Source organism: Mesoplodon bidens (assembly GCF_964165515.1).
Source record: "Mesoplodon bidens genome assembly, contig: HAP1_SCAFFOLD_229, whole genome shotgun sequence".
Classification (NCBI taxonomy): Eukaryota; Metazoa; Chordata; class Mammalia; order Artiodactyla; family Ziphiidae; genus Mesoplodon; species Mesoplodon bidens.
Genome location: NW_027672470.1, coordinates 311,099 through 325,324, shown reverse-complemented (window position 1 = coordinate 325,324; position 14,226 = coordinate 311,099). Strand labels below are relative to the sequence as shown.

At 56.9% G+C, this 14,226-nt stretch overlaps 1 protein-coding gene across 1 annotated transcript; it reads left to right on the top strand.

Annotated features, from left to right (window-relative positions):
* Nucleotides 1–2,869: 2,869 nt before the first annotated feature.
* On the top strand, nucleotides 2,870–5,821 carry LOC308610141 (forkhead box protein J1-like; the record flags this gene model as incomplete). The annotated part of the gene is made up of 2 exons (XM_081259398.1): nucleotides 2,870–3,367; nucleotides 5,054–5,821. The coding sequence occupies 2 exons, from the start codon at nucleotides 2,870–2,872 to the stop codon at nucleotides 5,819–5,821; spliced, it is 1,266 nt and encodes a 421-aa protein (XP_081115524.1).
* Between the last annotated feature and the right edge of the window lie 8,405 nt (nucleotides 5,822–14,226).

Below are 14,226 nucleotides of genomic sequence, written 5' to 3'. Positions count from 1 at the left end.
TGCAAATCAAAACTACAATGAGATATCATCTCACACCAGTCAGAATGGCCATCATCAAGAAATCTAGAAACAATAAATGCTGGAGAGGGTGTGGAGAAAAGGGAACACTCTTGCACTGCTGGTGGGAATGTGAATTGGTACAGCCACTATGGAGAACAGTATGGAGGTTCCTTAAAAGACTAAACATAGAACTACCATATGACCCAGCAATCCCACTACTAGGCATATACCCTGAGAAAACCATACTTCAAAAAGAGGCATGTACCAAAATGTTCATTGCAGCTCTATTCACAATAGCCCGGAGATGGAAACAACCTAAGTGTCCATCATCGGATGAATGGATAAAGAAGATGTGGCACATATATACAATGGAATATTACTCAACCATAAAAAGAAAGGAAACTGAGCTATTTGTAATGAGGTGGATAGACCTAGAGTCTGTCATACAGAGTGAAGTAAGTCAGAAAGAGAACGACAAATACCGTATGCTAACACATATATATGGAATTAAAAAAAAATGTCATGAAGAACCTAGGGGTAAAACAGGAATAAAGTCACAGACCTACTTGAGAATGGACTTGAGGATATGGGGAGGGGGAAGGGTAAGCTGTGACAAAGCGAAAGAGAGGCATGGACATATATACACTACGGAACGTAAGTTAGATAGATAGTGGGAAGCAGCCGCAGAGCACAGGGAGATCAGCTCGGTGCTTTGTGACCGCCTGGAGGGGTGGGATGGGGAGGGTGGGAGGGAGGGAGATGCATGAGGGAAGGGATGTGGGAACAGATGTATATGTATGACTGATTCACTTTGTTATAAAGCAGAAACTAATAAAAAAATAAAAATAAAATAAAAATTTAAACAATAAATACTTGGGAAGAAAAAAAACTTTGACTCAAGACAAGCTGGACATGGAGGAGTGAGAGAGGGCAAGGCGTAGAGGGAAAGGCATGTTTCTGGGTGGGAGCTGGTGTACCATCCCCTGGGCACAGCTTCTGCGCAGAGGCCTGATAAGGAGCCCTCACCTCCACCCACCCCCTTCAACCAGAGAACTTCCAACTGCTGCTCCTCAATAATTGAAGAGCAGGAAAGCTGGTGACTAGAGGTAGGCTGGGGGAGGGGAGGAGGAAAGACCACAGTCCACCGTTAGTGCGTCACTTAAAGGCTGGTGAAATTAATGGGGCAAATGACCCCAGTCACAGAATTTGGCAAGTCCACGGCTTTCCTGGGTTTCACCCACCGGCTCTGTTTCCTCGTCTATCTGGAAAGGAGGGAGAGCACTTGCGAAGAAGCCTCTGGAATGTCAGCTTCTGGGAATCTTGCTGAGGACGGGGCGGGGAGGGAGCGCTTACCGGGAAACACTGGATTACCCTAGCCGCCTTGGGGTGTCTGCGACCGGGGCTGCGGTTTCTGCGGACCTGAGCGGCAGGTGGCATCGGAGAGTCAGACCTGCTTGCGGGCACCAAGACGACACTCGGTCGGGAGACAGGCACAGGCCGCAGAAACGTGAGGAAGTGCCTCTCGCAGCCCAGAGGAGAGGAAAGGAAAGCCCCAAGCATGCACCCAGCCCTGGCCCCCGCGCCACGGGCTGCGTCCCAGGAGCCGTCGCCACCTCTGAGCAGCCCAGATGGGAAGGGGGTGGGGCGGAGTACGGTTCCCGCGGCGAACTGCTCGCCGAGGGCCCCGGGGCCTCTGCGGGAGCGCCGAGCCGCGCGCCTCTCCGAGCCCGGCGCGGGGCCCTCGGGCGGGAATGCGCGGAGCCGGGACGCGGTGGCGGGTAGGGGACTCGGTCGCGCGTGGGAGAGGGCGGCAGGAGGGAGCTGGAAAAGAGTTACCGCGTGAGAGATTGGTTAAGAGCCCGCGGTCTCTTTGGAGATGCCCTGGCCAATGGCAGAAGCGGAAGCTGTTTATATGGGCGGGGCGTCGCCACGGCAGCAGGGGACGCCTTGTGAGCGGCTACTGAGTGCCGGTCCCTGGCTGGCTTTCAGAGAGGCGCCGGCGGGCGTGAGTGGCGACGAGGATTGCTGGCTGGGCCCTCGAGCTGGGAGCAGAGAGCCGCGGTGAGGGTGGGCGGTGGGAGGAATTTCTTTGAGAACCTTCCTTTGGCCCGGGCTGCGCTCTGAGCCAGGTAAGGGACGGGGAGGGCTGCAGGCCGTGGGAAGGGAGGGCGTCAGTAGCAGCCCGCTCTCCCATCGGTCCCCGACGGAAGTGGTGGGCCCGGGGACTGACATCAGAGGCATTTGGGGGACACTCACTTCCCGCCCCCTTATAACTCTCTGTATTGTTTCCATCCTTCCCCTTGATCCCCATCCTAATATCCCTTTTCAAAGATCAGACGACCTCCCCCGCCCCCCGACCCGTCGTACTGCCCTCCTGGACTCTCTCGCCCCATTTCCATTGGTTGTGGACGGAGAGAGGGGGGTTAATTCCCCGCTTTGAGGGAGAAAGGGGTGGCCTCGCATGCCCCTACACTATTCCCTCGTTTGGCTAATTAAGTCTCCTCTAAAAGATCCAAGAGGAAAAGGGTGAGGCGAACCCCCTGTGGGTCGGACCCCCGGGCACACCTTCTGTTTCCCAGACCTCGGCAGTAAAAGATCCTCCCCAGCTGCAGGAAGGATTTTAGTAAGAGCTTCCCCCCTCGCCCACACTCTCCCCTCGGGTGTGGGGAAAGAGGGCTCAGTTCCCGCTCTGGTCCCCGCAGGCACCACATTCTCTTTGGAGGAGGCTACCCCCGGATCGCGGGATGGAAGCCCGCTTCCGGGAGGCTGCGTAACTGAAGCCGCGGGTGTCAGCGGGCCGGAGAGCTCGGCGGCCACCCTCGGCTCGGCTCGTGGATGTTGACAGCCCCCTCGGAGAGTGCCCGCAGATATGGCGGAGAGCTGGCTACGCGTCTCGGGAGCAGGGGCAGCGGAGGAGGCCGGACCGGAAGGCGGCCTGGAGGAGTCCAACGCCCTGAATGACAGCCTGACCAGCCTGCAGTGGCTGCAGGAATTCTCCTTTCTCAACGCCAAGGTCCCCGCCCTGCCTTCAGGGGACACCGACCCTCACAGCTACCACGAGCTGTCAGGCTCGGCCGAGCCGGGGTCTCCCCTGGCGGCGGACCCCGCCTGCCTGGGGCAGCCACACACACCCGGCAAGCCCACGTCCTTGTGCACGCCGCGGAGCGCCCCCTCGGGGCTGCAGGCCTCGCCTCCCGACGACGTGGACTACGCCACCAACCCGCACGTGAAGCCGCCCTACTCGTATGCCACGCTCATCTGCATGGCCATGCAGGCCAGCAAGGCCACCAAGATCACCCTGTCGGCCATCTACAAGTGGATCACGGACAACTTCTCTTACTTCCGCCACGCTGATCCCACCTGGCAGGTAGGGAGGCACTCCCTCCCTCCCTGCCCATGCCCGCGCGGACTGGACTCACATCCCAGATCCGCAGGCCAAGTAGGCGCGGTACGGCCAGGGCCCCGAGAGAGGAAGGCCGTCCAGGAAGGACCTCAAGGGAGCCCAGTGCTTGGACTGCTGCCCCTTTGACTTCAGAGACGGAGGAGGGAGGATGTTCAGAGGGCTGCAGGGGTGCCGACATAGAGGTTCAAGTGGAAAGAACTTGTCCCTCATCCGGCAGGCTCAGCCCAAAGACCAGGGCTGAACTATGCGTGGACACAGCCCCCCAGGGTAGGTTGATGGACTGAGGGACACATTTGTGTCCCAAGTCCTGGAATTCCTACACACTACCCTCCTCAAGGTCAGTTTGTCAGGGCCTGACTGGAGGCAGAGCATGGTTGCTGCCCGGCTCTGCATCCCGCCTGCTTTCAGTTGGCTGGAGGGGCTCTGGGAGGGGAGAGGGGTGTGCTGCAGGGTGTGGTGGCCATCTGTGTCCCAGTGGAAGGGCTACGGGGCCTTCCGAAAGCTGCTGTGCCAGCCCCCACCCCAAGCCCTCCCTAGTTTCCTGCCTACACTCCTCCCCCTCTTCTCATCAACCTCCCTGCGGGGACAATTATCTCAGCCACGTGCTTTCCACAGGGGCTCTTTCCTCCCACACTGGCTTCATGTTCCAAGTCTCCGGAACCTGGCACAGAGCAGCCAAGGGGCCCAGACCACCATGTAAACCTCCCAGTCTTGCCAGGGCGCACTACTCACCTGCCGGCCCCACCCACCAGGCCCCAGAACCCTGTGCCCCAGCGTGGTTTGGACTGTGCACCCAGGCGTGAACAAGGCAGGATGGTGATTCAGACTGGGCACACACTGCCCTCAGCCTCTTCGACCATCAGGATCAGGGGCTCCTTGGGGACAGAGACCCTGAGGATGCACAGATCCTTCCCTGTGGCACAGGTCACAGGATCAGAGTTCCTGTGATCACAGCTATTCCACGTTTGCTTGGGCCCTGACCCTGGGGCAGGTACCATTTGTAACCTTGGTGAGAAAGCAGAGACCCTCCACCACCCCCCACCCTACCCCAAGCCTGAGAGCCCCCAGGAATGAGCGCTATGCTCTTGGCTGGGTAATAATCAACTGAGGCCTCAGAGCCTGGGGTGGGAGGAGGGGGACATGGTGGGTGAGGGCCCAGGACAGCAGGCGGCTCTACAAACAAGGAAAGTCATCAGATCCTCCCACACTTCATCCCCCACCACACACACACACCCTCACACCCACTCACTCATTTCACAAACAGAGAAGGCCAGCCAGGCCCAGGCAGAGGGAGATGGCCGTCCAGGACCTGGGGGAGCCAAGGCCTTTGACCAGAGGCCGCAAGCAGCGGGGTAAGGGAGGGAGGGCAGGACAGGCTGGCACTGAGAGCCACCCTGCGGCTCAGGGCTCGGATGACTGAGCAGGCAGATGTCCTGGAAATGGGAACAAAAGCCCCCGACAGCACTCCAAGCTCCTGGTGCCCCGTGGCGTGTGTCCCAGAGCCTCCCGCTCAGAGCAGCGCATCTGTCTCCCCTGCCCCCATCGGAGAGAAGGTGGTGGTGGGACTGGCAGTGGCGCTAGGAGCCCCCCATCACTGACCCCACCCACTCTCCCAGCTGTCTTCCTTCTCTCCTATCTCCCTGTGTCCAGAACTCCATCCGCCACAACCTGTCCCTGAAGAAGGGCTTCATCAAGGTGCCTCGGGAGAAGGACGAGCCAGGCAAGGGGGGCTTCTGGCGCATCGACCCCCAGTACGCCGAGCGGCTGCTGAGTGGGGCCTTGAAGAAGCGGCGGATGCCCCCAGTCCACATCCACCCGGCCTTTGCCCGCCAGGCCACGCCAGAGCCCAGCGCCGCCCCATGGGCCGGGCCACTGACCGTGAGCACCGAGGCCGAGCAGCTGCTGCGGGAGTTCGAGGAGGCCACTGGGGAGGCAGGCTGGGGTGCAGGCGAGGGCAGGCTGGGGCGTAAGCGTCAACAGCCGCTGCCCAAGCAGGAGGCCAAGGTCCCGCGTCCCTCCAGGCCCCTGCTGCTGACCCAGGAGGAGCAGGCTGAGCTGGAACCCCTCAAGGGCAACTTTGACTGGGAGGCCATCTTGGACGCTGGCATGCTGGACGGGGAGCTGGGCACGCTGGAGACCTCGGAGCTGATCCCGCCGCTGAGCCCTGCCTCACACGGGGACGTGGACCTCACCATCCATGGCCACCACATCGACTGCCCTGTTACCTTGGGGCCTCCAGTGGAGCAGGCTACCGAAAGCCTGGACTTTGATGAGACCTTCCTGGCCCCATCCTTCCTGGAGCACCCCTGGGACGAGAGCACCTGTAGCTCCCTGCCCCCCGAGCCCCTCTTTGAGGCCGGGGATGCCACACTGGCCTCTGACCTGAATGACTGGGACAGCCTGGACGCCTTCTTGTAAGAAGCCAGGCCCTGCCTCACCTCCAGACAGCACCGAAGTCTGGGCCCAGACTGCCCCCCTCCCCGCCACTGCAGGCCCATGGACACCCTACCACCCAGGCAGGGGCTGGGCCAGGTCAACCCACCAGGCCACACGGCCCCCAGCCCAGGCCATCCTCAGATTCTAGTCCAGCAGGCTGAGAATTGGGGTCCAGGACCAAAATTGCTGCCTCCGCTCCCCAGCACCCCATACACACAGTGTTTCATTGACCCACTTCTTCCCTGCCCCAGAGACACGCTAAGGGCCCTGCACTATGAGAGCTGCAGGTTGGAGGGGCCCTGGCCAAGCTGGAAACATCAGTACAGGGCCCGCCCCAGAACACCTTAGCTTCGAAGCTTCTCTCTCTCCTGCTCTCCTCCCCAGGTCTCTATCCAGAGCAAGTTCCCAGGTACAACAAATGCTGATTAGGTGACTGCAAATTAACACCCAAGAGGCCTCTCCCGGCAGTCTGTGAGGAGGAGCAAGGCGGAGGGGGGAAGAGAGAGGAGACAGAAAGGAGGCCGGGGTGCTGGGTGGAGCCAGGAGATTTTCTAAGGCCTCTGGGATCTTCTGGCTTCATCCCTAGAGGTGGGGCAGAGGGCATGTGTCCCTAATCTTTGAGCCCAACTTGAGGCTGAGAGCAGCGGGGAGATGGGGATCTGGGGGTTAGGGGCTGGGGCAGCCAAGCTGCAGAGGGAAAGGGGACAGACAGACTAATGTAGTGAGTGTAGCTATAGCTGAGGCTTAACTGGGAGGGACGCAGTGCTTGCTAGAACCACTGGGACCAGGAATGGGGGGATGGCCCCGTGCCCTTGCTTGCACTCCTGCAGGGGAGTGTCTTGCTCCACCATAAACGCCCTGGGCTGCATCCCACATCCACTCTCCTAACCCATCGGGCATTTTAACCTTTTTCATAGAAAGTTATTTACAATAAAATCATTTTTAAAAATAAAGTTTTAAAAAGTCTCAAAATGGACCTGCTTGCAACTTTCTCTGGGGAAAAGCATGGGCCAGTTTTGGGGAGGCCACGGCCCAAGGGGGAATGGCTGGGAGCAAGATGGCGGGCACCAAAGGCCTGCAGAGTGTCCCCTGATGCACTCCTCATGATCTCTGGGTCCCCAGAGAGAAAGGGGCTGAGAGGCGGCCCTCGGGGGTCCCCTGCAGCCAGGGCCTCGGCACCTCTATATGGGCAATGGGGAGACTGTACCCACAGCCCCGAGGAGCAGGCGGCAAAGGAGGCACAGCCCCCTCCCTGGCCCTGGGGACTCACTCACAAAGGCCGTTCTTGCCCAGGGCTCGGCTCACGGTTCCCCACCTCGCCCAAGTTGAGGGCCTGCCCAGACTCACCTGCGGTCCTCGCCTGGGCCTGTCTCCAGCTCCTCCCTCCCTTGGTCCCTTCCTGAAGGGACAGGGTGTGACGTCAGAGGGCCCCAGCCCCTGGGGCCCCACTTGCCACCCTGGGTTTCACTCACCCCGCCCAGGGCCTTCCCTCCAATGCAGGTTGGGGCTGAGGGAGGCCATCAGGGCAGATGGAAGACGGGGTGCCTAGACCCTACAGCTCCAGCCTGTGAGGAATCAACGTACTAGAGTTCTGATGGGGAAACTGAGGCACAGCAAGTATGTGACACTCAGCAGGCACCTTTCAACCCCCTCACCCCAGCTTTGCCTGGGACCCATCTCTCCCCCGAGCCCGCACCTGGCCCCGCAAGCACACCCTTGTGGTGCACAGCCCCTTCCCCCAGCACTCACGTGCAGGTGCGCACAGACACAGACACACACACACACACACACACACACACAAATGGGCACTGTCCTACACAATCCTGCCCAGCCTCCACGGGCCCCTTTCTCCTGAAGCCCCTTTCTTTCCTTGCACTCGAGGCTGGCTCCAGGACAACCTGGCATTCCCCCGCCAACTTGCTGCTTTCCCTTGCTAATTATTCCAAATATTTCAGAAGGGTGCACACACTGCAGGGCCAGCCGGGTTGGGGCCTTACAGAGCTCAGGAGGCAGCCCATCCCCTTCCCACCGCTTGCTGAGGAGGCTGCCCCAACCTCCCTCTGAGACTCCCTTCACCCCCTAAGCAACGACTCCCTCCCTCTCCCCACCACACTCCGGCCTTCCTGCCCACGCTCCCCAGCACTGGGGGAACATGGGGGCTCCAGCCCCTCCACTGGTCCCCAGGCTCAGCCTCCAGCCCCCGCCAAACGGGGTACACCCTGGATTGACAGGTGGGGCCGGTCACTGTCCCCCTTCCTCACCCTCTGCCTGGGCCCATGCTGGGGGAAGAGGGGCAAGGTCAGGGGCTGGCAGAACTGCCTGCCAGGTAAGGAAAGGCTGAAGAAGCTTCTGGCTGCCAGGAAGAATCCCCAGGAGCTCCTGAAAATCCCTATGCTTGGGACTAGCGTCTCTGGGGCTGGGACCCAAACACTGGCACTTTTAAGGGTCCATGGATGCTGCCAACGAGCAGCCAAAGCTAAGAGGGGGCTCCGAAGTGGCCAGAACACAGGGCTTCACACACCCTTTCAGCAGGCAGCGTTTGGGGGTTGGCGGTGGAGGGGGCGGGAAGCGTGAGTGGATCCTGTCCCTCCTATTCATCCCTGCCCTGGCCCTTGGCTGGGTGGCTTTTTCAAAAAACGTTCAGTGACTCCGTATTTATTTAGAGATTCAATGTAATCCCAGTCAATATATACTTTGCGCCCTTAACAGTAAGTTGCAGACAGGCTGCACCATTAGCACTAGATACTTTAGTGTGTGTTTCCTTAGAACAAGGACACGCCTCCTTAATCCCAGTACCACCATCACAATCAGGAAATGAACACTGCCCTGGTAATCCCATGTAACCGCAGACCCCCTTCACGTCTTGCAGATCACCCCCGTAATGCTCCTCTCCATTCCAGCATCCCAATCCAGGACCCCATGTTGCACTGAGCTGTCCTTTCTCTTTTGCCCTGTGTGGCTTTGAGCCCATGACTCAAGCTCTCTGCGCAGGTTTCGCATTTCCTTTGATCTCCACTTTTGAGGTGAGAAGCCCTTCAGCCACTTCACCCTCAGGTGTGGTACAGTCCCTTCCCAAAGCAAGAAGCCAGCTTTCTGTCTCCTCACTTTCGACCTGTTCCCTATCCTCCCTCCCCCATGTATCGCCAGCCAGGAAAGGGATGAGGGGCAATGTTCAGGAACTCAGTCTTTGGGGACCCTCGCCATCTTCCCACGGGACAGGCCACCCCCAGCTCCAGTGACGGGAAGGCCCCCGCGATGGCATTCCATGCTGGCCTGAAGCAAATGCGCCAGGCCTCCTGAAGAGCTGAGCTGAGGGCAGGAAACAGTCTTCTCCATGCCTCTGCCCCCCTCAACATACTGGGGACCCAGACTTGAAGAAGGAAGGTCATGTCCATGGTGTCCTCCCAGATCAGCACCGACACCGTCTCTTCCATGTCCGGCTCCTACATCGCCCCTGGCACGGAAGAGGACGGGGAGGCTGTCCCCTGCCCCCGTGCTGCCAGCAGGACCCACTCTGGAGAAGGAGACGTAAGAGAGGAGCATGGGATCGCCCTCGCCGCTCTGCTCTGCTGGGTACTCGAGTCCCAAGGAGCTCAGTCCAGGGCCTGCCAGGGAGATCGGCAAAGCCCCCCAGTGCTCGGGAGGGGAGCCCTGGAAAACACGGTACCGGGTTGTTGAATCAAAGACTCCCTCAGTTGTGAACTTCCATGTGGCACCACTTCTGTCCTGAGGACTTGGTTTGGGTTTGCTGCCAGGAGAGCTGGGTAGGAGAGCCGGTGGCATCTGTACCTTGACTTTTGTTGCTCCTTTGCAGATGACGCCAGCGGCGTCTCCAGACTGCAACTTTGCAGGCCTCGTCGCCACTGCTGAAGAGCAGGATGCAGAGGTAAGAGCAAGGTGGACGCTGGTGCCCCTCCACAGTCAGAGGGACTGCCGGCGCTGGCACAGGATGCAAATAGGATGGGGGCTGTTCTGGAAGAAGCCTTCCAAGGTGGTGCTCTTGGATCTGTTAGAGGCAGGGTGCAGAGCAGAGGGACTGTCCGGTTAGCAGAGGGTGCTGGTCTCAGCGTAATAGGTGTGGGGTGAGTTCCAGAGGGAAGTCTTCCAGGCGAGACCCTTGAGAGGTGTTTGTCCTCCAATTCACTTAGTATTTACCTGGCACAGGCATCTCACATCTTCCTGGCACTGGGGGACACAAAGACCGAGTGACATGGCTTTTGCCTGCCCACACCCCCAATCCACCCATCCCACCCATTCCGCAGCTCCATCTGATGGAGGAATCAGAGTTATAACTCAGCGTGAGAAGTGCTCTGACGGAGGTGTGCCTGAAGTATATGGAATGCCCAGCTCCCAGTGGGGACTCTACAACTTTCTCTTGAGCCAGATGTTCTCAAAGGAGTATCTGGATGGGACTGGGGATCCTAAAGGGTTCCTGAAAGTTTTATGATCTCACGGTTTGCTTTTTCATTTGACAACTTTTATTTCCACCTGAGAGAAACAGTGTGAGCTGAACTATTACCAAGGCTATACCTGACAGTCCCAGGGTCCCTCTGTAAGGTGCCTCAGACCTGGTCCCTCTGGAACGTGCCTCAGACCTGGTCCCTACGGGCCGATCCTGCCTCGCCAAGCAAAATCTGCCTCTGCTGGGCCTCCCAGCCATCTCACACGGACAGGAAATGTCTGGATACCATGAGGGTGATTAGTTCTGTCTTCTGACAATCAGTAGACTCATTTCACTGCTTTATGGACTCACAGTGCCTTCCTTCTGTCCTAGCGAAATGATGTTCTAGAAGAAGAGGATGGATCACCCACACAAGAAGATGGTAAAAGACCTGGTCTTTTGCTCCCTTTTATTATATTTCTTTCCCGGGTATTCTCTGAAGGGTAGAGAAAGGGGCACTGGTGTGACTTGGTGGCACTGCTCAAGGGTGTGGCTTTGGGGAAAGGTTGTCTCCTTGATGGAATATCAAAGCAAGCAGGGTATCTGAGGACCTCAGCAGCCTTCCTGGCTCTTTCTGGGCCTCTGAGCCAAGGCTGCAGAAGATACATGGAGTTCTCCATCTACGTTGAGTAGATCCTGAAGCTTCTTGGGCAACTGCCATCACCTTCCTTCCTGCTTCAGCTTCTCAGCTGAGTCTCACAGAACTGCTGTAGCAGCCCCAAAGTTCATCTGCAGCAGGAGAACAGCTTCCTCCCCTTGGGGGAACCGACTGTTAGGCAGTAGGTTTTCCTGCTTTAGTGAAGAAAACGGCAGGTGTTACAGTAGCAGAAGGATCACAGCCCTGGCGGCACAGCAAATGTGAGGTGAAGAGACGTTAGCAGCTCAGCGTGCACTAGTGTTTGTAGGCTATTGGAACGAGTCTCTTTACCATCGTTCAGGCCTCAAGTAGATATTTTTTTTTAATTGCAAGAGTTGGTTTACAATGTTGTGTGAGTTTCTGCTGTACAGCCAGGTGAATCAATTATACATATACATATATCCATTCTTTTTTTAGATTCTTTTCCCATATAGGCCATTACAGGGTACTGAGTAGAGTCCCCTGTGCTCTACAGCAGGTCCTTATTAGCTATCTATTTTATATATAGTAGTGTGTATATGTCAATCCCAATCTCCCAATTTATCCCTCCCCTCCCTTGCCCCCCGCCATAACCATAAGTTTGTTTTCTACACCTGTGACTCTATTTCTGTTTTGTAAATAAGGTCAATCATATCTTCAGTCGGAAGAAGTTTGTTTCTAGTAAGCCGAGAAGCGAAGGAAGGACCTACATATAGAGCAAGGAAGTGGCGGGTGGGGGGGGTTAGGCGAGCTGGGAATCCCACGTGGAATTGTAGGACCAGGTGTCCCCGGAACCGGTGTATCTTCCGTCTGCTCCTCTGAGGTGCCTCCACAGAAGGGCAACCTCTAGAGCAAACCTGGATCCCAGCCTGGATGCAGATGTCATGCTAGTCGCTTCTGCTTTGGCCATGGCGGTTGCTTGGTGGGTGGTGTGGTGTGCAGGGGGTGCACATGTGCACATGACCACTCTCTCCTGGCCAAGTAGTGCCGGAGGAGGGGTGGTCGCCCAGGCTGTGCCTCTGTCGCCCGCGCACGCCAACCAAGCCGGGGTTGGGCGTTACCTCCCCTTGGTTGATGTCTTCAGGGCGCAAGGCTCCGAGTTCTCCATTGTGATTGTCGTCCCCAGTAGAATATTTGCTTCTAAAAGGCACAGGGCAGTACGTGCTTTCCGCCTGACATTCCATATGTGGTTTCCACCTGACATGCTGTACACAGTAGATGTATGTTTCTTCCTCTGCCTTTCACCAAGGAAAAAAAAAAAACGGGTGGGGGGCTTGAAAAAATAACATCTAAAACTGTCCCCTTCCCATCTTACACGACTGTAGGTTTCTGGTCAGCCCCTTAAAACATCCTCAGAATAGCAAATTAAGTCTCAAAGAAAATAAAACATAATTTTGCAAGCGATGCGATTCTTTGATTTGAGGTGCAAAATTACGGGACCAAAGAGCTTTAATTGCCATTTTATGTATTAGTCATTTCGCAGAGCCTTGTGGTCATAAACACACCCCACGTGCACCGACAGACACAGGCCGGAGCCTGGGGTCACTTCCCCCGTGGCTCTCCTAGCTCTTCCAGCCTGGCTTAGCTCTGCTGTGCGCCAGGGTCTGTGTGTCCGAATCCCACAGACCTCCCCAGCGCCTGATTTCCCAGGAACAAAGGCTTGAAAGGGGCCAGTTAAGGAAACAGTGCAGAACAGAGCGAGAACACAAACGTACCCACACAGTTTCCTTTATTGTCCACTCTCCCCACTTAATTATTGTCTTTTTTTTGACATATGATTTGATGATTTTGTCTCCATCCTTAAGATTTTTATTTTAAGGACAGCAAAGCAGAGAAAAACACAGCCAGGTCCTCTCTAACTGCCTTAACTCCGTTACAGGCCAGAGGACATTCGCATTTCTAGGTATGGTGTGTGACAATAACAATGACTTTGACATCGCCAGCATGAAAGCACTGGACAATAAGCTGTGCTCTGCGGTCTCCTTACCCGGTGAGTGGCAGTCTGCTGAACATGAACTTGGTGGGAGATGCTCCCCTGCTCGCACCCCTGCTCTCACCCTAGGACACCCATCTCCTGCCCTGCAGTTCCTGCAAGAAGGCATGGGCTTTGCTAAGGTGCTGGGAGCCAGTTGCTGAAAGGAAGTGAGGCGGCCTCGGGAGAGTCCTTGGGCAAAGAGCGACTCTGCTCTAAACGAATCTATTTGGGCATGGAGAAAGGCGCAAAAATACCCCCAAAGCCTTCCGATTTGGCCTGACCGTGCCCCCTCCATCATGATCTTGCAGATCCCATGGCAGGGGGCCTGGTCTTGTTTCCATCAACAGGCAGTTTAAGGCAGACACGGCCTCTGTGATAAGGTCTTGGAAAGAGAGCCTGAGCCCTTGAAAAGGGAACCTGTAGCCCCTCAGAGGAGAGTGGTTAGTTAGGATCAGAGAGGAATTTCAAAGCCTGCATTTTATAGACTAGCTCTGTGACCCAGTGAGCCCTGGGCGACCACCAGTTGCCTTGTGCTCCCTAGATTTGGATCCCAAAGGAACGATCAGGGGTCGAGGGTGACTCTTCTCCCTGGAGCCCTAACTCTATAAATTCAATCAGGGCCATCAACGTGCCCCTTATTCCTTCTCATGACACTAAACTGAATCCGAGATGAGTTCTCAGGAGGAGCCCACCTGTCAGTCACACTCTGCGCACTGATGTCTCTCTGCTCCGTGCTCACCAAGGGCTTCACCAACCATGGCTCTAAAGCCACATCTTGCCCGGTGGACTAGGTCGAAATTGCCCCTCCTGGGTTCACAGCAGAGACTGCCTTCATGTTGCGTGGTTTGTAATCTCTTAAACATGCCCTGGACATACATAAGCTTCAGGACAGCCACGTCCCGTCATGGGTCCAGTGCTTTACTCTCTTGGCGACGTGGTTAGAGGTGCTGGAGGGACACAAACTCCTGTGGTTGCCACTCTCCATCAGATTGCAAAAGACCCAGGTCCTCACCCCTCTGGCCCCATGAAGGCTTGTGGTGGAGGAAGCCATAATCCCCAGAGACACCTCCCACGGCCTTCCCAGGGGCTCTCCGGTCCCTTCCCACTTAGCGTTGACCCAGCCAGGCCTGGGCCAGAGTGGCTGAGGTCCAGGGTACACTTCACTTCCTGCCTTCCTACTCTTTACCTGGCTTCTGCCTGTCCATTTGTTTCTCATGTCTTTTTGCCAAATGTACGTCTGTCTGTCCAGTTTGTTTATTTTGAAACTCATTTAGGTTATCCAGACTTCGTGTGAAAGTTCATGTTCACCCACACCCAACCCCAAGCTTGCTGGGCGCACGCACATCCGAGGGGCC